Raw genomic sequence first — 23,574 nt, forward strand, 5'->3', positions numbered from 1 at the left:
TATTAATTCTCAACCCCTGTCCACAGGAGGCATAGTGGAAGGTAGATAAAACATAAGGTAGAATGAATACTAAAAGGTAACTAAAAATACTTTAGTGTACTTTATAGTAACATACAGTGTGCTTACTTCAAGCTGCACATTACCATTCCCAGTTGAAGTTCACGGTGAAAATAAAAACAATGACAATAACAGGTTACAAATTCAACTAAACCGCAAGAACTTTGTTTTAAGAAAGTCTGCTAGCTTAATGCTAACACATCATGCATAATGGGCAAACAAAACTAGCATCGATATTAGATCGTTAGAAACCTTTAAACCACTAATATTTGAACTCAAACACTGTGGCAACACATATAGTCAAGAATTCTCACAAGCAAACATTCTTTATGTTCAGCGAAATACGACTATTAGTACTGAAATTTTTGTTATAAGGGTCCTCTTTGTGTTTCATCGTCAAATCTGTGTTTTATATTTAGGATTTCTACGCATTATTTTGCTCCCAGGTGGCCAAGGCGCATACATCAAAACAAGCAGCACAATGTCCATTGATTTGAAGCATGAAATCATGATGCAAAAAATGTTTAAATTCATTACATTTGATTAACTGTATGTTATTATACAGTAGGTGCAACACTGTCCCTGGCTATTTTTCTTATCAGATGGTCACAGAACAAATTAAACTTGTAAGTCAAGGTAACACAGGATCTTAGTGGTCCCTTTCATATGTGAACCTCCTGATGTTGTCATGGATCCAGTGGCTAAAGGCAGAAACGCGCGTAAACACCGACGGCTTCTTGTCCTTGATGCATCCCTGGGGTCCGAAACTGACCACGCCGTGTACCTCCCAGGTGGCGTTGGCCCCGCCAGCCTTGCAAGTAAAGGGGCCCCCAGAGTCGCCCTGAGGGGTGGAAAGAAGAAGCTGCAGCCAAGAATAATACAATGCCCCTACAGTATTTAATGTTTGGTCTGCGATTATGCGCCCACACATATTTTGGATGAGTGATCACAAACAAAGTAAGCGGTTACGTGAGCACCAGTTATGAGAGGACAGCATACATTTCCAGGTCCAGAATTAACACTGACAAGTGTACAAAATATGTACAAAGTAGTTAATACTTTATAAACCTGTGTCACACAGAGATCCTGAAAATTTGGCATATCAGAGTCAAGCTTGAAAATTTCAGAACAATGTGAAATGGGCTATTGGATTATTTGACTATTTCACACTGAAATCGTATTGAATTGGTGCATCGGCTCCTGACATTTTCTGACTTTCACACAGAACCCAGAAAAGGCAGGATATTCTGAGATAGTGAGTATTTAAGATCATTTTTCTGTCTGCGCATTGTAGAATAACCTTTACACACAGGCGGCGTCCTACCTCTGTTACGGGTCCGATACTACTTCTGAAGCTAGAATATTGATGGACTTAATTCTTACAATCTGTGATGGTATTTTTCAGACAGATCAGTGACACGGGGTAAAAAACAAAATAAAAAACAAAACGAGTGAAAAGGACCAATGATTCACACCCATGCTCCTGCACTCTGTTAAAAATGGCCCCTAAGGACAGAGGTGTCCTCTCACCTGGCACGCTGACTTGAGCTCATCCGGGGACTCGTAGCCAGCGCAGATCATGTTGGGCCGCAGGATGTCCCACCAGTAGGCGGGCTTGCTGCAGGTCTTGAAGTCCACCACAGGAAGAGCTGCTTGGTTGAGTTTCTCAGACACTTGAGAGATGAAGTTCCCTACAAATCAATAGAGCGGGTAAAAAGTCCAAGTCAGCCTGCATGTATTCATCCGCTCTCCTGTGAGATGGGTTTCTGTTTACGCTCGGTCATTTTCAGAATTCCCCCCCCCCCCCCCCCCCCCAATTTCAGATCCCGCAGAATTCTCAATATCTTGGGTTTTTCAGTATACCTTTCTCATCCCCCCAGCCGGTGACAAAGCAGCTTGTCCCTGCCTCCACCACAACCCCGGACCGGGGCAGACAGACGGGGCTGATCTCCCGTGTCATGTTGACGCGTTGGGCCAGATGCACCAGGGCGATGTCATGGGTGATGTCGCTGCGGTCCTGCTCGTAGACGAAGCCCTCGTGACGGATGATGCCGTCCACCTTGTAGCATTCTTCCGCTGACGGGACGTCCCTGGAGGAGTTCATGTGGTGCTTCCCTAGGCACATGCGCCAGTACGAGGATTGGTTGAAGGGGCTGTAAAGCAATGAAGAAATTTCAATTCCAAAGAGTTGCTTTAATAAAAAAAAAAAGGGGGGGGGGGTCACTTTTCTATTGTGTCTATCTTACGTCATGAAACAGTGGGCAGCTGTTAGGATCCACTCCTCATGGATCAATGAACCGCCACAGTTGTGTATGTAAGGGATGAAAGAGACCGGCTTGACCTGGAGAGGGAATGAAGTACAGGGTTTGACTTGACTTGGGTCCCAGGTCACCTGGAGCTTATTCGAGCTGATTTCAATCAGCTTGTCGTCAATCAATTGCTGTGCACACATCACATCAACCTTTTGACCAATTTACTCTTTCATTCTTTTATTTACATTTTTTTTTCAAATCTGCATGTGTAGGGACTGAGCCTTGCTGCGAATGGCGAAAATCAATGAGTATATAATTGCCCATAAATGCCACAATCTAAATATTATAATAATATATGAATATGAGGCTCCTTAACTCACTTCTCAACATGACATAACTTGTGGTGCCCAGGCCAAAGTAAGAAAAAGTTGTGGTTCGTCCTGAGGGCAAAACACCAAATATGGGATGTTTTCACTTAACACAAGAAAATCCACTAACAGAATTAGTAAGTATCCATCCATCCATCCATCCATCCATTTTTTAGCCGCTTATCCTCACGAGGGTTGCAGGAGTGCTGCAGCCTATCCCAGCTGCCAGTTGTTCTTCACAGAGGATAAAGAATATACACCTCTAAGTATTGTTATATGGTCTGCAGCACCATTTGTTTTCCGATATCCGATGCTTAACGGGTAACAATATTGCATCATCGATCCATTTTTTGAGCCGCTCATCCTCACAAGGGTCGGGGGAGTGCTGGAGCCTATCCCAGCTGTCATTGGGCAGGAGGCGGGGTACACCTTGAACTGGTTGCCAGCCAATCACAGGGCACATAGAGACAAAGAGCCGCACTCACAATCACACTTAGGAGCAATTTAGCGTGTCCAATGAATGTTGCATGTTTTTGAGATCTGGGAGGAAACCAGAGTGCCCAGAGAAAACCTACGCAGGCATGGGGAGAACATGCAAACTCCACACGGGTCCTGGATTGAACCCAGGACCTCAGAACTGTGAGGCCAACGCTTTACCAGCTGCTCCACCGTCTTTTATTTCCATAATTTTTTTTCAAATCTGCAGGTGTGGGGACTGAGCCTGGGCCAATAATTGCCCATAAATGCCACAGTATGGCAGCAAAGCACTACTTTTGTCTAAAAGAAGCTCCTCAACTCACTCCTCAACATGAAGTTAGCATGGTGCCCAGGCCAAGGCAAGAAAAAGTTGTGGTTCGGCCTGAGCGCAAAACACCAAATACGGGATGTTTTCAGTTAATAAAAAAAAAATCCACTAACAGTGGAATTAATACGTAGCATATTGCAAATAAAAACATGATCATCTTTCATGTACTGGGGAATTTACTGCTGAGGGTTTTGAAGTTTCATTTTGAATGTCACAAAATTTGTAACTGTTTCCACTGACACAAAACAACATTTGGTTCCCATGTATTGTTTTACTTCTAAGGACTTTCACTTCTTTTTACACTCATGAGGGTTAAGATGTTAAAATGTGTCTTGAAAAAAAATCATCTGTACAGTTAATAAAGGTTTGATGATGATTTCCATGATCCTCTATGGGACGCTTACCTGCATGGAGACTTGCCAGGGCCAGGAGTGGGGCACCGCTTCTTCTCCATTAACCACCTTCGCTGTGCCAGTATTGGGGGCCACTGCCGGATTCCCGCAGTCCTGTGGCCAGCCTGGTACGAGTTATCCCGATTATTAGATGTGCTTTGTCAAACAATCTTTTAATAAAACGAAATACACACTGTTACGGCGCTGAAACGGCGCATTTTTCCAGAAATCTGTTTGTGATTTGTATTTCTGGTAACCGTCACTTCTACTCCACTTCAATTATATACTTTCATATATTTTCTTGAAGCATCTTGGTTCCTTGTTACCACAAAAGCAAATCACAAAAAAAAAAAAAAAAAGAGTGTCTTTGACAATAATGGCTGAACCGCAAAGCCAAAATAGAAAAGAATAATATGATATGACACGGGTGTTATCTACTTATGCGTTATCTCCGGAAATTGCTTTTATACACTGGCCTGAAAGCACCTCTTACTGTATGTGTACCTAAAAAAAAACTCCCTACCCAGTTTGGTAGGTTAAATTAACGTATATCAATCCAGTAAAATCACAATGTGCTTTTAGTTATCATGAGCTTGTTTAGCCATAATGCTAAGATGGCGGGAAAGCTAAAGCGTGTCTGTTTACGTCGATCATTAGCTAACAGACTACACCAATGAAGTAAACAAATAAAAAGTCAAATGAAAAAATCCAAACACTAACTATGCACTTTTCAGAAATGTGTTCGCCTCCAATACTCATACATTTTATATAAGAAAATCACAAGTACACCAAGTATCTGATATATAAGACTTTGACTCAGTTAAGTTTAATGCCAACTATAGTTATTTTCTGTTATGATATTTGCACTTTTACTGAAGTATCACTTTCAATCAATTTATCCTTGAAAAGTATTCTTCTAGACTTCTTCTCATTCTTCTCATTCTAGACTGTAAAAGCAACGGGTCACATCTCAAACTCACTGATGGTGATGTTGTCCCACGGGTTGGGCGTGGGAGGAGGTAGAGTCGGGATGAGGTCGGCGTCGGTGGTCCAGTAGCCGCGGAAACCCTGCTGCCGGTTGACGCTGTTGCTGAGGAAACGGATTACCACCGTGTCGCCCGGCACGCTCAGTTCGGGTGGTGGGGCAAAGCCGCAGAAGCGACCTGTGGGGGAAAAGAAAATGTGAAAAGCAATTTACAGACTCATGCAGACACTTAAGGAAAGTTTGGAAAATTCCCAGCGGTTTTCAAATTGGGGGTATTTCAGCTCCCCCCATCTGCCTCCCACTTGACAATTTTTTTCAACCCCCACCCCCACCATTTCCAATTTTCAGCACCTATCACCCCCCTGTTTGCGATAAGTTAAAGTGGAGTTAGTGGGGACCAACCTTGCGACGTCATGTTCTCCCCGTTGAAGACCTCCACATAGTCTACGCAGTTCCCGAGCACGTTGACGGCCTGCAGCTCAAAGTGCGTGAAGGCCACGTGGATGCTTTCGGCACCGGAGACCCGGATCCTCCACGTACACACGGCTTGAGCAGGGTAGTCTTTGGGCCAGTCGGGACTGGTGAGCTCACCCTGGGGGCTGCTAAACGTTCCTCCACAAGGAGCTGAAAAATAATGAACTCGTAGTCAACAAAACATTCTGAAGTCAAACTTTTTCTTTGTCAAAAAAGTATTTTTTCATCTTATTTAAGAACACGCTAGTATCTCCAATCCATCCATCCATTTTCTTTGCCGCTTATCCTCACAGGGGTCGTGGGAGTGATTGAGCCAATCCCAGTTGTCAACGGGCAAGAGGCGGGGTACACCCTGAACTGGTTGCCAGCCAATCGCAGAGCACATGGAGACAGACAACAGCCACACTGACAATCACACCTAGAGGCCATTTTGAGTGTCCAATCAATGTTGCATGTTTTTGGGATGTGGGAGGAAGCCGGAGTGCCCGGAGAAAAGCCACACAGGCACGGGAAGAACATGCAAACTCCACACAGGGAGGGCCGGGATTGAACCCGGCTCCCCAGAACTGTGAGGTCAATGCTTTCCAGCTGATCCACCACCAATCTCAAATCACTACTATATCAAATCAACTTTCAAATGAATGTAATAAATGCCATTAATCTCTTCCTGCCCCACAAAAAAATAACACTATTGTGTGCTATAAAAACATGCAGTAATAACATGATAGAATATAAAGAAGTCTGTAGCTCAGTAAGTCAAATTTAAAAATTTTAAAAAAGTCAAGCTGTTATTGTGTTTTGATGGGATAAAAAAAATCATAGTCTTACTTAAATATAGTTGCATTGTTTTCAAGATACATTTGGAATAATAACATATTAAGGTCAGTGTGCAGAGGGCTGGACATCACGTTTTAACAAGTAATTAAAAAAAAAACATTTATGATGGCGGCACGGTGGTTCAGCTCGAAAGCGTTGGCCTCAGAGTTTTGAAGTCCTGGGTTCAATCCCGGACCCTCCTGTGTGGAGTTTGCATGTTCTCCCCATGCTTGCGTGGATTTTCTCCAGGCACTCCGGTTTCCTCCCACATCCCAAAAACATGCGACATTAATTGGACACTCTAAATTTCCGCCAGGTGTGATTGTGAGTCCGGCTGTTGTTTGTCTCTATGTGCCCCGGGATTGGCTGGCAACCAGTTCAGGGTGTACCCCGCCTCCTGCCCGTTGACAACTGGGATAGGCCCCAGCACTCCCGAGACCTTCGTGAGGATAAGTGGCTAAAAAAATTTATGTATGTATGTATGGATGGATAACATTATACTTGCATTCTTTTATTGTGGAAAGATACCTTTTGAGAACCACTGTCCTAGTGAGACCTTTTACCTTCCGAAGGGTCCACCGCCTTCCACGTGGCCGCGAAGCCGAAGTCCACCACCTTGTCGTTGGACGAGAAGCTGATGCGAAGCGAGTTCCCGTCGCTCACCAGGTCCTTGGGTGGCGTGTGACTGCAGTAAGTGCCTGACACGGGGAGAAGGAACATGCACAAAGTGTCAGTAAAATAGTCCTAATGAATAAAATATCTTGTAAAAAAAAAATAAAATGTATATAAAGTCCAATACATAGAGTGTTTTAAAGTGTAAAAATACATTAGATGTCCATACCCAGACTTCCCGTTGCATCCGAAATGTCGACTTTGTCGCTCAAGCACATTTGACTCTCCTCCAGAGAGAAGTTGCTGAAGTGAAGGTGCACCAGTTTGCCCACCGGTGCGTGGATGTTCCACTGGCAACGGGCTTTGTTGCTGTAGCTGGCTGGGAAGCCCATGGAGGACAAGGTGCCGCCTGTGCCCGTCAAGTTCTTGGCTCCGCCACACCCGGATGCTTGGCCACAAAAAAATCGTTTCTCAATTTAACGGACAATCGGATTGAACGGACAATCCGTCGCCTCTGTTCATCTGTTAAACCGAGGTTCCACTGTACAAAATGTGAGTACTTCTGTGAAACAACAAAAACCTCAAGAATGAACCCTACTGTGTTGGTTGTAGATGTCCTTGCGTATGACGTTGCTGATCCAGGGGAGGTAGGCGGACGAGCGGGTGAACACCGAGGGTTTCTTGTTCATGATGCACCCAATGGGACCGAAGCTGGTGATTCCGTGCACTTCCCAGGGACTGTCGGGAGTATCCTGGCACACCAGAGGACCGCCGGAATCTCCCTGTGTCGCAAAAAATCAAGGAAACGTCACAGGAGGGACCCTGTAGCCCGCCCATCTCCAGTTGGCTGTTTTTTTTACCTGACAGACGGACTTGAGCTCGTCGGGTAGCGTGTAACCACAGCAAATCATGGAGGCCTTCACCTGGAACCACCAGTAGTCCAACCTCTTGCACGTGTTGTACGGTACCACAGGTAAAGCCACCTGGTTTAGAGCGTCTGCCACTTTAGGCTTGAGGGAATCGCCTAAAGACAGAGCGTGCAAAACCGTGTTAATCTTCCAATACCCATCCATAATTTTTCGCAGTTTCTCAAACTTTATTGAGCCATATTTAATCTTTGGGGGGGGGGGGATCAAAACAAATCATAGAAAATAGTATTTTGTTACATTCTGCTAAAAGATTAATTTTTAATGTTTTCCTGCTCTTGACGTCTGTTACAATTACCTGACATTTTAAGTTAGGCGACCAAGACTGACCACCAAAATGTATCATCCATTAAAAAGTGTGATTTTGACAAAATTATTCCATTTTATTCCTGAGCTACTTGAAGTTCTTAAAATCCCTCTTTAGGAATATTATCTAACAAGTCAATCATCTCAACACTTTCACTGTAGTCAACAAAAACATCGATGAACATTAAATATGTTCGCCCCTTTCACACTGCCTGTCGGAACCATCTTTTTCCTGCACCTGTCCCGTATGAAATGTACCGACATCAAATGGAAGGGAAAATTTTTCTCGTCAGAATGGATGCCGACGTACCCGTCTCGTCCCCCCATCCGGTGGCGTAGCACTTCTTTTCCCCGGGCAGCACCTCCTCCGGAGAGGGGAGGCAGGCGTAAGCGATCTCGTCCGCGACTTCGGCCTCTCCGTCCAGCCTGACCAGGGCGATGTCGAACTCCACGGTGGGCACAGTGGGGTACTTGAAGGCCTCGTGGCGGTAGATGCCCGTCACGCCCAAGCAGCGCTCGCTGGGCTCTGTGACGGTCAGGTTGTGCTTGCCCAGGCACATTTGCCAGCGGTACAGCTCGTCGGCGTAGCTGGAACAGAATTTGCATCTCACATGCATATTAGATTTTATATACTCTACGTTTGCTACTTCTTGATAACTCTTAACAAACTTACTTAATGAAGCAGTGAGCTGCTGTGAGCACCCAGTTCTTGTGAATAAGCGTACCGCCACATATATGGAAGAAAATTGGGTCAGGTTGACTGGACGGCCACACCTGTCAGTCAAGACCACACCACAGTGGTCAGAGTTGTTGTAAAAAACAAATACTGGCTTTAAGGGGCCAATCTCCCACCTGCATGGACACTTGCCAGGGCCACGAGTGAGGCCTGGCTGCCTCTCCGTTCACAATGCGCGACATAATATTCGGAGGGATGGCTGGTTTACCGCATTTGCTGGGCCAGTCTGGAACAGGACCAGAAACGGACTATTAATCTCTTTGTTGTAGCAAAAGTGTACAAATTGTATGGTGTCGTACTGCATAGCCCCTAATCTCAGCTTTGACACCAAATCCATCACTTTCCCGAACTCTTAACACTCAACTGTAAAATGAACCTTACCCTAACTAACTGTACCACTTAATCCTAATACTCCAACCTAATCCCCTACCCCAACCGTAACCACATAACCTTAACCTAACCACCCCTTAAGAGCTTAACATAACTACGAACCTGAAGCCTGAAACGCCTTACCCGTATGCAAACCCCTACCTAACCCGTACTACTTAGCCTAGTCCTAACCCTAACCTCTGCGCTTCCCACTTTTATAGTAATACTCCACCTATTTTAATTCCGTCCCAAGGATTAGGTGGTACAGGTGGCTCAGTCGGTGCAGGCAGGCTGGGATTTGTAGTCCAGTAGGCCCTGAAACCTTTGTCCTCCAGGAATAAGTCTGAATGGAAGCGTACCACCATCCTGTTTCCTTTGGTCTGGATGCTCCGAGGGATCCTGGTGCCACAAAATGGTCCTGAAGGATACCAAAAGTAATTGGAGTTGTTTATGGTGACAAGGTGGTGTGGTCGTGTAGCTAGCGCCCACCGTGCTTCTGAATCAAGGCATTGGTCACGCCGTTGATGTCGTACACCACGACGTTGTCGTTACACTTGGACAACAGGAAGTTTTTGGGCTCCAGCTGAAAGTGAGTGAAGGTCAGCGTGATTTTCTTGCCGAACGGCAGCGCCACGTTCCACATGCACTCGGCGTTGGCCTTGTAGTTTTTGGGCCAGTCGGGCGACTTGATAACCCCAATCTCCTCCTTGGACGACAAACCACATCCCTGGATTTCTGGACAAAAAAAATGAAAACCGCAGTTTGTGCGTGTCCTTTCCTTTTGGCTTTCAAGTGACTCTGAGTGGCACTTTTGTGGTACTGACTGAAATATATCATATTTTCGGTCTTTCATATCCAAAATATGACCCTAAAACTGATTTATTGTTGGTGTTATTTCATATTTATTACGACATTGGATCCATAAAATAATACATAAAGCTGATAATTGTTTTTACAACTATTCTTATTATAGATACTCAAACAATTATATCAAATGACACAAAAAATATGCATTGAAAATATACAAATTGAATACAACACATTAATTGAATAGACTGTGACTGCTGTCAATTTTAATGGGAACCATATATTTTAATGTCACATTAATATTTTTTTCAGATAATTTATCATTATAGAAACACTAAATATAGGATTATGTATGTTGATACCACTAAAACATAATTATTCCAAAATATACATTTACAGTACTTTAACTTTACTTTAGTAAATTCAACATTGCATGTCAACCTACTACTATGACGACCATTATTACCAGCAATAATAATAATATGTAAAAGAATGTAATGTAAAATGTATTAAAAAAATGCAAATATAATATAATAACTCACAAAATATAGAAATCTGCATTGTGACTCTTAACGAACATGCATCAGTATTACATTCTTAAAACGTTCTTATGTACATTATATAAGAATGAATAATGACAACTGTAAATACTGTACATACTATTGTTGTATTGCATTATTATTATCGTAACATTCGATAAATGACATGCCCATTATTTTAAGCACTATGATACAATATGTACACTCATGTATAAAAATCACAACATTGCTATAAGAATGGTTATTATTGTTATTTGTTTCATTATTATTATTGCAGTCCATTATTATTATTATTGTTACTTTTATTAGTATTGTATTATGTAATTATGTGTTATACTGTGTCTATTATAAGTTGTTCCACTGATGCACTGTCACTTAAAATGCACAGACATCATTTATTGTTATTGTATTGTTATTGTTATTGCACAATGATAATTATGTCTCTATCACGTCCATGTGCAACTTTGCTTCTTTATCAAGAAAGCCATAAAAGATTCCTTTTTTCTTTTTTTAGGGGGGGGGGGTCACACGGCGGCTCAACGTGACAAAGTTCCTGTTGCATTTTGTAATATAATTCAGTCTGACTGCAGGACAGAAGGCGACGCGCTTTTATCGTGGGGCTTCATGAGCTGCTTCTCGATGTGTGTGCGCGTGTACATGTGTGTACCTGCTATATCCTCGGGGTGCACGGCCACCCACTTGGCAGAGAAGCCTCTGTCAGTGAGGCGACCGTCAGACAAGAAGGAGACAGACAGAGTGTCGGTGGCGCCCACCACAACTGGAGGACGGAGGTAGCCACAGTGCGTGCCTGGAAATTGACATGGGAGACTGTTAGGCCGGCATGCAGAGGACGCTATTTGTCATTCAGACTGTTGTTGTGTGTGTGCGGGGGGTGTGTACACTTTGATGGTATCCTATAATCATATCCACTACATCAGGGATCGTCAAATTTAAAGTTAAGGAGGCTCACTTCAGGGGAAATGTCTTCAATCTGTATCTACAATCTGATAGCATTTTGAGACTATGTGAAAGTAGAGGACGCACAGCAGGTGCACGGCAGCAAGGTTGAGACTACGGACAATAATAACATCTGTCTGTCGGAAAATCAGTTACCTATTTAGTCAAAAATATGAAGAACGGATAGGTTTGTGTCAAAAGACATCACCTAGCGTGCTATAAGCGTCCGATACGACCAGCTTGTCGTCCTTGCACTGCCCCGTTTCTCCTGTGATGGCCAATTCGACGATGTCCATCTTAACCAGAAACCCTTTGGGTACTCTTATCCTCCAGGACACGTTCAGGTGAGCGGGATATGGATTCGGGAAGCCCTCCGACTGGATGGATCCCTTGCGCCCGTTGAGAATAACCGGACCACCTGAGAAAAGAACAGTCACATCAAGAGAGACTCATTGTTATTCGAAATGGTCAAACAGTGAACCCTGGACATTCCAGAAACTTCCGCGAGACGTGAAAATTCGCAATATAGGTGGATAATGTTAAAAAAATTACTGCAATATAGAGGGACTATATTAAAAAAACTTTTTTTAAAATAGCTTTAACCCTCACATGCTTTTAAACACCATTTAAACACACTTTAAAAACATCTCAGGAATGCATTTGCACACATCCATCCATCCATTTTCTTCGCCGCTTATCCTCACGAGGGTCGCGGGTAGTGCTGGAGCCTATCCCAGCTGTCAACGGGGAGGAGGCGGGGTACACACTGAACTGGTCGCCAGCCAATCGCAGGGCACATTGTGACAAACAGCCGCACTCACACTCAGACTTAGGGGCAATTTAGAGTCTACAATTAATGTTGCATATTTTTAGGATGTGGGAGAAAACCTGAGTGCTCGGACCAAATCCACGCAGGCACGGGGAGAACATGCAAACTCCACACAGGTGGGTCTGGGATTGAACCCAGGACCTCAGAAATGTGAGGCCAACGCTTTACCAGCTGGTCCACCGTGCCATCCATTTGCACACACACACAAAATTTCAAACGTGACATTTATAGAAAATATGTCTGTGTACATGTTTCATCCTAATTGGCCACTTGGAGAGTACCTGCAAATTTGCCACTTCCCTTAATTTTCTTAATTGGACCTTCACTGGGGATTTACTCGATTTAATCCCCCTCTTAATTCTGCCGTAGAGACCATCAATACCATACCAAAAAATGCAATCCAGTGAAAATATGTCAAACTGAATTGAGGCGCTCCATTTAGACTAAAGAGCTTTCCTACCATCTTGTGACATCTTTATTTCAAGCAACAATGTTGAAGTGAGTTGAGGAACTTGATTTAGACTAAATACATGTTTCGCCGGCATCTTGTGATATTTGGGTGCGAAAGGAACTATGTTGAGGTGAATTGAAGAGGTTAATTTAGATTTAAATAGTGCTTTTTTTCAACATTTACATGCCAAGGGATTATGTTAAAGTGCATTGAGGAGGATCTTCGAGAAAAAGCAGTGTTTTATCACCCTCCTGTGGCATCTATATGCTAGTAGAAAACTTTACAGATGTATTTAAATTGCAGTTTTTCACTAATATCCTAGTGATAGTTCACATTGGGCAGCACTTCGGAGTCAATATAATAAAACATAGCACCAGAAACGAAAATTACATGTGTGCAGCTCACTACAGGTGTGTTTTCCTTGACCAGCCAATCAGAGGACAGAAAAATATTGAGCAGCTAAGAGGTTTTGGTGCATTCCCTAACAAGCATTACCACCGCCTACAGGACCAAATTGGATGATTTTTTTTACCGGTAACTGCGGTAGTGGGTGATGTCTGGGTGATGGGTCTGGATGTGGCTGTGGGCCTCATAGTGGTGGGGACCACAATAGGCGGGAGGCTGGACTTGGTGAAGGTGGCCCGGAACCCTCTGGATCTTTTGGTGCTGTCCGATTTGAAGCGCACCATCATTGTGTTGGTGCTGGACTCCACCGGCTTGGGCAAGGCTCCACCGCAGAATTTACCTTGCAACAGTCGGGTAAAATTGAATACTGTAATCCTTTTGAAATAGAGTTCATTAACCAAGTATTATGGGTTATTATTTTGGACTTACCTAATGACAAAGCGCCATCGTAAACTTGCACAAAGTCTCCGCACACCTCGGGCACCAGGTCGAAGGAGGTGAATGTCAGTCGAACCCTCTCGCCTTCGGGCACGGTGATTTTCCACTTTTTAAAAAGTAATCAATATTAATCAATTAACTAATCAGCATTAAAGATCATCTCCGTCATAATTTGCAAGGCATCAGTAGGGGCTGCTATTTTGTCGCGCATCAGAGTTCAAACGGGCTCTAATGAATCATTTGAGCAAAATCATCTCTGAACTGAACGTTACAAAATTAGTTACGAGCAAAGATGTTGCCTTGTGGAATTGAGTTATGAGTACATTTCATTTTCAGTCGCAAAATGTCAAAATCATCAGCAAAGTTTGAGCTTTTGCGAGTTAGCATTGCCCATTAGTCCAGGATAGGCTAATTTGTTCCGTTTGGAGCTTGCTTTTCCAAATTCACAAGCAGGAGTTCAGTCAAGCTAAGATCTTGTAGAGTTAAGTTACGGTTTTTGAGTTCCCGTTTCCATAGAGAATGGAAATTTTGGATTATGCCCAAACTGCTGACTTTATGTTTTCAATTTGGAGTCTGAGTCCTTCAGACTTTTCATGTGCTGTTGAAGCTGGTGTTGGGGACTACAGTATTCCTTTTCCAAGTGAGTTTTGAGGTCTTGTGTTCAGGACACCCTGAAATACAAAAGCTTTCACCTCCTTTAAGACTCCCAAGGCCACATTATGCGTTACCTGGTAGAGCGCTCCATTGGGGTAGTTCTGCTCGGGAAAGCCAGGGGTCAGCAGATCGCCCCGGTCACCATGAAGAGGGCCACCAGCTCCGGCTATTTCTGGTGGCATCATGGAGGACATTTCATTCCAGAGGGTACACGCAGACTACACACCCACAATCCCCTTCTCCCACCTTCATCCGGCGCCACTCCATTTTCTAGGTCAACGGAACACGGCGTCATCTTACCTGAGGTGCGCTCCGGAGGCACGGCTTCGTAACGAGCCTTGAATCCTTGGTCTGTTTTTCGGTCGTTGGTGTCGAAGTAGACGGTCAGCTGGTTGGTGAGGGACACCAGAGGCAACGGTTTGCTGTAGCCGCAATATTTGCCTGCAAACGGCACGCAAAAATAGTCATCAAGAGCTGGCTTGTTGGAACATCACGCCGTCGCGACATAGGCCCGACTGCTAACCAATGACTCCCGAGGAATCTCGCAGCGTGATGAAGTCTGCAGTGCACAAGTTGGTATCCTCCAAGGCAAACTCTTCAAACCACAGAGAAATCACCTGCAACCAAAACAAATTTTTCATCATTTATTTATTTTTTTTTGTGGTGGGGTGAAATGAAATGTTGCAAACGGGCGTGGACGTGGAATCTACTCTGATAATGCTACAAGAGTGCGAAGCTTGGCGCAGAGGCAGCACTGCATCAAGGTTTTCTCTTCAATCTTTTTTTTTTTTTATCAGGGAAAGGAATGATGAAAGGGGACAGAGGCAGCCATCTGTCTGTTTTGCGTTTTGTCTATCCCAGCTGTCCTCCACTGCTTGGCCTCACATTAGACAATCAGTAAACAAACTCTGCTTACGATCTGGCAACGCGCTGAGCGTCTGTCGTAGTACTTCAAACGAAACGATGCTTTTCAAGAGGGAATTTGACTTCTGGCTGCAGTAAAGTCTATGCAGCGCCAATTTAAAATGTCCATCCATCCATCAATTTTCTTAGCCGCTTATCCTCACGAGGGTTGTGGGAGTGCTGGAACCTATCCCAGGTGTCAACGGGCAGGAGGCAGAGTACACCCTGGACTGGTTGCCAACCAATCGCAGGGCACATAGAAAAAAACAGCTGCATTCACAATCATGTCAATTTAGAATGTCCAATTATTCGTTTCATGTTTTTTTGGGATGTGGGAGGAAATCGCAGTGCCCGGAGAAAACCAAAGCAGGCACGGGAAGAACATGCAAATTCCACAGAGGCGGGTCCAGGATTGAACCCTGGACCTCAGAACTGTGAAGTCAGCGCCTTCTAGCTGAGACACCGTGCCGCCAAATTTAAAACAGAAGGAATGAAAAAAAAATGGAACTGGCATCACTGCAGAAATAGAAATACAAATAACATAACAGTCATCATCAAAAACTTAAAACTGAAAAACAAGAAAATGTAAGTACAATTTCATTTTTTAATTAAAACCCCTTATACCCATAAATCATTGTAGAAATTCAATATCCTTCTTATCATCCCAGAAATAAAACCAAAACGTTGAGCGTCAAAGAAATTCACTTGAAGAACTGGAAAATGTTATAACTGTTCATTATTACACGACTAAAACAAGAATCGAAATTTAACTGAAAAAATAAGAAAAATAGATTCACAATTGTCCATCCTCACAGAAGTCAAATGATAAAATTTAGCGAATCCTTAAAACAGCAAAATAAGAAAATGCCACCGCTGTCCATCAGAGGAATGAACCGTCACAAAAATTGACAACATTTTCTGCGCGCCATCAAAGAAATGAAAATGAATCACAAAACGAACGACAGAACTTCATCATCCAAGAAATGAAAGTACCATCGTCACAGAAGTAAATTGAGAGAATCTCATAATTGTGGCATGTGCGGAATATTCCAAAAGGAAGAGAGTTCGGACAGATGATTTATAGATCCGTGAACAATGTGACAGCGGGCGTCAAATCACCTTGTCAGGGTCCACGGTAATGTGCCAGGAGCAACTCCTGCCGTTGTCATAGCTACTGGGGTAGTGGCGGCTGGTGAAGGTGCCCGACGCTGCGGTGAGCTCCTGTGGACCGCCGCAGCCGGAGTCCGGCCCTGAATAGGGGAAGACAATAAATATTTTGCAAAAGCAGTGATTCAGCATTGTGGAAAATTTTGACCCGAGGTATGTGCAAATAATTTGCTTCATCTGTACAAGTCTGGAAAGAAAACCATTTGTATTTCTGTAAATATTCATGAAAATAAATTCTGTAGTGAAAAGAAATTCGTGATTTTAATCCATTTGATGAAAATAAATTATGTTTTTGAAGCGTAATTTCTGCCTTTCCGCACATTGTATCCACGCAGCCATTTTCTTTCGCACTTATCCTCGCGAACTCAGCACCGGCTCATCCTCACCCTCTTGAATCGGCGCGGGGTCTTCCTCGCTGCGGACGAAGTGGAGGACCACCAGAGCCACGCTCAAAGCGGTCATGACCACGAAGAGGACCACCAGCAACGTTTCCAGGGTGCTCAGACCCCGAGAAGGCCCACGCTCCTCGCCCAGCTCCATGTTCCCCTTTCTCGCCATGGTGGCGACACTGAAGTGCGGTGCATGCGTGTACTTTAGCTATCAGGTGTGGTGTCACGCTCATAAATGTGCACTGAGGCCGATTGCTTCATTATCTCGAGCATTTATCAGACAAGGCCCACGTGAGTAGCGTGCGACTGAAAAATATTGGGTTATATAAATCATCCGACGGTTTTGTTTTATTTTTTTTTAACGATTATTAAAGATCGCTGTAATGACCAATATGGTGGTTTTCAGGTGTATTGTGCTGTTTTTGTTTTGCACTTACACGGCACCATAATAATGCACGCGAAAAACAAAAACAGCTGACACTGATGCTAAGGCTGTCTTCTACGGGGTTGTCACAAATACTGGACTGGACACGACTAGGACTGCAGTTCTACATCTTGTTGGAGGTTACGGAACCTGCAACTTTCACACGACTTTCATGGAATCCTTCATTCGTGTTTGGGCGGGGAAAGGTACATTTTAAATTCAAAACAGGGACAGTATATTTTTAGACATTTCACCTAAACATATAATCAATGTGTTCAAACAACAAAAACAAAACAAAAAAAAATCACATGAATAAACTGGAAATTAATGTGACATTTGCTTTTGCCTTGGCAAGTGAAACTCTCATCTCATTTTTAAGTCGAAGTCTGTTCCTTTTCTTTGTCTTTTTGTTTATGCTCCTCGAAAAGGCCTGCTGGATAAAACACGCCTGGTGTTGGCTTTCCATATTTGAAAGTACTTGAAGTTGCACGACTGCTTTTTCCATTTGTTAATCTATTGCTTTTGAAGATATGAACACTAGGTACAGAAAACATGGACCTGTTACTTGCGTGCCTGAAACTACGCTATGCTAGTAGGGGCAAAGTATCACCACTTTCCATGTTTGTGGATGGCACACAAAAAGAACATTGTGCTGCTGAAAGGTGCTCACAACTCACAAAGAAACTGGGAAGCACCTTTCACAAGAGAGAATATTTTGGGGCTCTTATTTTCAAATATTCGGTTTTAATAGCACATGCTTTGACACTGAAAAAAGTGACCCTTGTGAAAATCAGTTGAGGAATGAGTCTTCTTCTTTTTCTTTCAGCTTGTCCCGTGAGGGGTCACCACAGCGTGTCATCTTTTTCCATCTAAGCCCATCTCGTGCATCTTCCTCTCTCACACTCACTGTCGTCATGTCCTCCCTCACAACATCGATCAACCTTCTCTTTGGTCTTCCTCTCGCTCTTTTACCTGGGCACCTCCATCCTCAGCACCCTTCCACCAATATAATCACTCTCTCGCCTCTGAACATGTCCAAACCATCGAAGTCTGCTCTCTCTCACCTTGTCTCCAAAACATCCAACTTTGGCTGTCCCTCTAATGAGCTCATTTCTAATCCTATCCAACCTGCTCACTCCGAGCAACAACCTCAACATCTTCATTTCTGCTACCACCAGTTCTGCTTCCTGTTGTTTCTTCAGTGCCACCGTCTCTAAATCGCACATCATGGCCGGCCTCACCACTGTTTTATAAACTTTGCCCTTCATCCTCTTCTGTCACAAAGAACACGAGACACCTTCCGCCAGCTGTTCCACCCCACTTAGACCCGTTTCTTCAATTCCTTACCATACTCTCCATTGCTCTGTATTGTTGACCCCAAGTATGTGATGTCATCCACCCTCGCTATCTCTTCTCCTTGGAGCTTCACTCTTCCTCCTCCGCCCCTCCCATTCACGCACAGTTGAGGAAAAAGTGAGTTAATTTATATCACTGTCTATGAGAACTTTGCTGGGAACAATGCCCTCGCCAACATGGCCACCACATCGCTCAGATAGGCTGCTACAGTGCAGTCATTTCACATTCCACAAACTTCATTTCTGATTTTATTTGTTCTAATTTCTTTGTATGAATTGATTATGTTAGTCACATCTGGTGAAAATTTCATGTCAGTAGCACCTTTGAGAAATATGAGGAAAAAATGGTGACACGTCTCTTCCTTTTTCTGTTTTTTTTCCCTATCACTCCCCTTTAAAAGCTTGTTTTGTCCAACTGAAATTTTCAACAAATATCTACCAGAATGCAAAGAAAGTCACAGTTGCAGTAGAAAAAATGAACTGCGGCACAGTAAAACGGCTCCGGCACAAAAAAAATGTTAGCAGTGTGCTAGGACTAACACGACAAAAGAAGGCCTGGCTGGTCCAACAAACACTAAGTAGATGTGAGATGGTATCTACCTTATTCCATTTGACATCATTATGATTTTTTTTTGGGTAGGTCCCACTTCTACTGTACGCGTGCAGACTTTGAATATTAAATACATCCCTTATCTCTTCATCTTTCCTGCCTCAAACACTTTTCCCTTCCTTGTACTTGTTCTTATTTCCAGATTAGTACTTTCGTTTTATTTTTTCTCTGTCGTGGCAGAGCAGCTGATGCAACAAAAGCAGCTTATGTCTCTGCGGGGACACGAAGACCAAATCAAAAAAAGGAAAAAAAAAAAAACAAACTTACATAACATTTATTTTTTGCCAAGGTTGGGTTTTTTTTTTGGGGGGGGAGGGGGGTATTACAGATTGATAAATGTGCCGCAGTCCGCCTTTATTGCCGTTTGTGTGGGGATCTTCGCCTGGGGGAGTTCGTGGTGATTTATAGCCACATCAGTCAGCCATATTAAACCGGCCTCTAATGAAGCCACAGAAGGTGACCTTTCCGTGCGCTTGTTTGTGTGCAAAAATAAGATTTCGAGCATAAACGTGCCAGTCGGGAAGATTTAACAAATTACGGACTCCTTTACTCGCCATCAATCTACCATAGTTTGAACATTTTAACTACTTGGTGACCGCGTGGGGGGGGGACTCCCTCATCCCCTAAATCTCTGAAAACGATGGATTATGCGTGGCACCTTTTTGGTTTTTGTCAACATCAAAGACAAATATGCGTTTTCAAAAACATCAATGCCGATTTCATGATTTAAAAAAAAGACGTTTTAGTTCTTAACCCTTCACAAATGTTTTTTTTTTTTTTTTAAATACAATTAAATGTGTTTTGTAAACGTGCAAGACAATTTAGTCTTCAACAAACCCAACATATATATTGAGGAAACATTAATGATACAATGTGTGTGACGTGTCAGGTCAAATTATTCAAAAGCCCAAAAAGAAAAAAAAGACCCCTAATAGAATCATGAAGGGGATGCAGGGAAAGAGAAAACTTAGTGCTTAGATGAAGCGCCGTTTAAGTCGAAGGACCGGACCGCAAACAAATGTAGGCCACGTATTCCGCCGGGAGAGGATCAGCCGTCAGGAAGACGAGCCGCGACTTCTCCGGCGACACAACACCCGGATATGTAATAAAAAGGCAGGAGAGCTTGCATGCTGATTCGCGGGAGAGATGGGGGGAGAGTCCCGCAGATTAGGTTTTTAATCACTCCACTGTGCGGGAAACTCAAATGCTTCATTACAAATCTCCGAGAAAATAGGGCATGCGAGTTGAAGGTGGACATTCATGCACAGTATAAAGGTCTCAGTTAGACCTCAAACCAAGCCGTTTTCTGCATTTTGTCATTAATAGTCACGCATTATTCAATTAAATCCAATCAAAACGGGACTATTTTGAAACGGTAACATGTCAAAACTGTCAACTCTATTTTGTTTATGAGAGAAAAATATCTATTAAAATGACAAAATCAACTACAAATACAGCACAAGTTTTACTGTTGGTTCAAAATTGGAGAATCAAAACCTGGATTAAGGAGGATTAAATTGCACGACTGCCCGCAAAACCCCGCGCTGCATTCCCAAGTTTTTACTGTATCTGTTAGATGTCAGTGACGACTTCAAAATGCTGCACCCAATCCAAAAAAATGAAAATCATAGTTTGAGGACACTGGCAGAGGGATGTCGTTCCAAGCCATTCTGGCAGACGGTCAGCGATTTAATTTTAGCTGCTAGATAAATCTGGGCTGGGCTTTCCCTGTTTATACAAAAACACTTGAAAAGACACACAACAGTCTCTGTCAAGATGATGTATCTAGTTTCATAAACATCAAAGAAATACGTCATTTCGTAAACAAAACTGAGTCATCAATGAAACAAAAGTATGTACATTTTTTGCAAAGAGACGATTTACAGACATGTTTTTCAACTAATCATACATGTGTGAAACATCAAAGACAAGTGCAGTAAGTGAATTTGTGAACAACACACAAAAAATGGTGACTTTCATTGAGTATTTCATCTTCAGCAAATTATACAGATAATTATGTGTCACCACTGAAAATAAACAAGTCTAATATACCGTAATTTCTGGACTATAAACCGCACCTGATTATAAGCCTCACCCAGTACATTTTTAAAGGAAAAAACATTTTGTACATACATAAGCCACACCTGTTTATAAGCCGCACATGAGATATTTACAAAGAAAGACAGTACACAGAAAGAGTTTTCAAAGTTTTAATAATATACCTTAGCTTTTCTTTCCAAACAGTGCGGTAACACAGCAGCAATACGGTTCAGCCCACCAGCTTTTATTACCTCTGAAAGCTTTTTTCGTCTTTTTACGTTGGTCCAGTTCTTCCCGCAGCCGTTTCCAGCATCTCATCCTCGATTCATCTATGCCAAGTTTGTGTGCAGCAGCTCTGTTTCCTTCTTTATCGGCCAGCTCGATTGCATTTAACTTGAAAGCTGCGTCATATGCATTTCTTCTTGGATATTCCATGATGAGGGTCTGTTCATGCTAATTGTATTCATGCACAAAGCGCAAAGTTACACTAAACTTGCGTCTTCCTCAAAACATGTATTTCACCTGTCTCACGCTTACTTTTTCTGCTCGAGCGCCCCCGGTGGCCATCACAAAAAATGCATAATTTAGCTGCATCATTACATAAACCGCAGTGTTGAAAGCGTGTGACAAAAGTTGCGGTTTATAGTCCAGATTATTATTAGATTTGATTATCTAATAGATAATTATTATTCATTTTCAGACAATTATCTAACTAGATAATGAGATAGATTATTAGATGTTATTAACAATATGTATTTTTTCTTCTAACAGCAAACATACATTCTAAACACAAGGCATGCATTTATAATTTTACTTGTATTTGTATTTATTTGCATTTCTTGAACAACATAAATGTAATGAAATAGAACATTCATGTCCATATTTGGGCAGCATGGTGGAGCAGCTGTAGAGTGTTGGCCTCACGGTTCTGAGGACCGGGGTTCAAATCCCGGCCCCACCTATGTGGAGTTTGCATTTGTCCCCGTGTCTGCGAGGGTTTTCACTCGGCACTTCAGTTTCCTCCCACATCCCCAAAACATGCATTCATTGGTGACTCTAAATTGCCCCCCAGGGTTAGGGTTAGGACTGGTTGGCAACCAGTTGAACGTGTACCCTGCCTCCCGCTGGACGATAGCTGGGATTGGCTCCAGCACTCCCGCGACCCTCGTGAGGATAAGTAGCTCGGAAAGCAGATGGAATTATAATCAAATAAATCATTTAAAAAATATAATTTTAAAACGAGAATGAATCATCCATGCAAGATGACAGGAAAGGCGGGAGGGAGGTGATTAAAATTTTAAAACATGGCTAATTAAAGCTGTGGTTCAAGACCTCCCTCCCTGCGCCTGCCCAAAAAAAAAAAAAAAATCTGTAATGAATCATAGTAGAGAGGACACACATGACTTGTGAGTAGAGGTGTCTGTCCTTTTATTACCGCTTGGGACGTTGCACTGCACATGCCGTCCATATAACCCAGCGATCACAGCCACGATGATGACACGGAAGGACGTGCTTGTTAAGACAATAACGTCAGCCTCCCGGTTATCAGTGATACACGATTCAGACGCATCGTATTTTACATGCCGAGCACAAACATGCGAGTCGGACAGATTTAACTACCGCTGTCGCTCGTTTCCGTCAAGCTACCGTAACAAAAACTGGAACGTTTTTAAACATTTTACCAAGGGGTGACTGCGTCAAAACAGTTCCTTGTCGCAAAAAAATGTCTGAAAACGATGGAATATGCATGCCACATACTGTACTTGTTCATTTAAAAATCAAAATACACATTTTGGTAAACATCAATGATACTTTGGTCTTCAACAAACTACACAAATCGGTGTCATTTTAAAGTCTTCAATGCAGCTAAAATACATTTTTTTGGTGACCTTAAAGACAAATCCTTGATTTTGTCAATGGAAAAGACAAATACGTCTTCAAAAGATCAGATATGACAAATTTTAAAGCACAAAGAACAATTCACTTCCATTAACGGGTATTGAAGTCAAATATCCACGTTACTGGGAGGGGTGCCAGTGATTTTGCGACATGTCCGGTGTGGACGCCACGTCGCATTGAAAGGGTTAGAATCCACTCCACTATCTTTATAGGAATTTGATGGACGAAAAGACACGTAAATCTTTTCTAAATATCAAGGATAAATGCAGGTTTGCTTAAACATCTACCTCCATGTTTCGGAAACAGCAAAGTCAGCTTAGTCTTCAACATAACGACACACTAGCATGAATTTGGCGCCACAGGGAAAAAATGGGCAAATTCCGCAAACGTGTGGTGGATATGTCAAACATATTTCATTCATAAATAAACAATTCGTAAGTCATCACACTCGCCAATATGGAGGCAAAGCACACACAATGTAGGCAGCAGAGTTTACACTGTTCAACCACACGGACTTGAACGAATCAGTTTCTTCTTCTGCCATCAGTTCCCTGCTCATACACCACATTTAAAGGGAATGAGAGGAGCCGCTTCAATTGGACAGAATTG

At 42.9% G+C, this 23,574-nt stretch overlaps 1 protein-coding gene across 1 annotated transcript; it reads right to left on the reverse strand.

The window, feature by feature from the left end:
• Positions 1–34: 34 nt before the first annotated feature.
• On the reverse strand, positions 35–21,384 carry zgc:154142 (uncharacterized protein LOC555481 homolog). Its single transcript, XM_061829388.1, has 27 exons — positions 21,318–21,384; positions 20,036–20,156; positions 18,409–18,506; positions 16,201–16,331; positions 14,702–14,795; positions 14,479–14,619; positions 14,253–14,350; positions 13,516–13,630; positions 13,214–13,426; positions 11,610–11,819; positions 11,112–11,252; positions 9,588–9,833; positions 9,331–9,516; positions 8,846–8,955; positions 8,667–8,767; positions 8,304–8,581; positions 7,622–7,785; positions 7,360–7,543; positions 6,991–7,209; positions 6,713–6,847; positions 5,262–5,483; positions 4,855–5,037; positions 3,887–3,999; positions 2,304–2,398; positions 1,921–2,210; positions 1,588–1,748; positions 35–898 (listed from the first exon to the last, which is right to left on the reverse strand). The coding sequence occupies exons 1-27, from the start codon at positions 21,382–21,384 to the stop codon at positions 707–709; spliced, it is 4,308 nt and encodes a 1,435-aa protein (XP_061685372.1). The 3' UTR covers positions 35–706.
• Between the last annotated feature and the right edge of the window lie 2,190 nt (positions 21,385–23,574).

Source organism: Syngnathoides biaculeatus, chromosome 9 (assembly GCF_019802595.1).
Source record: "Syngnathoides biaculeatus isolate LvHL_M chromosome 9, ASM1980259v1, whole genome shotgun sequence".
Classification (NCBI taxonomy): Eukaryota; Metazoa; Chordata; class Actinopteri; order Syngnathiformes; family Syngnathidae; genus Syngnathoides; species Syngnathoides biaculeatus.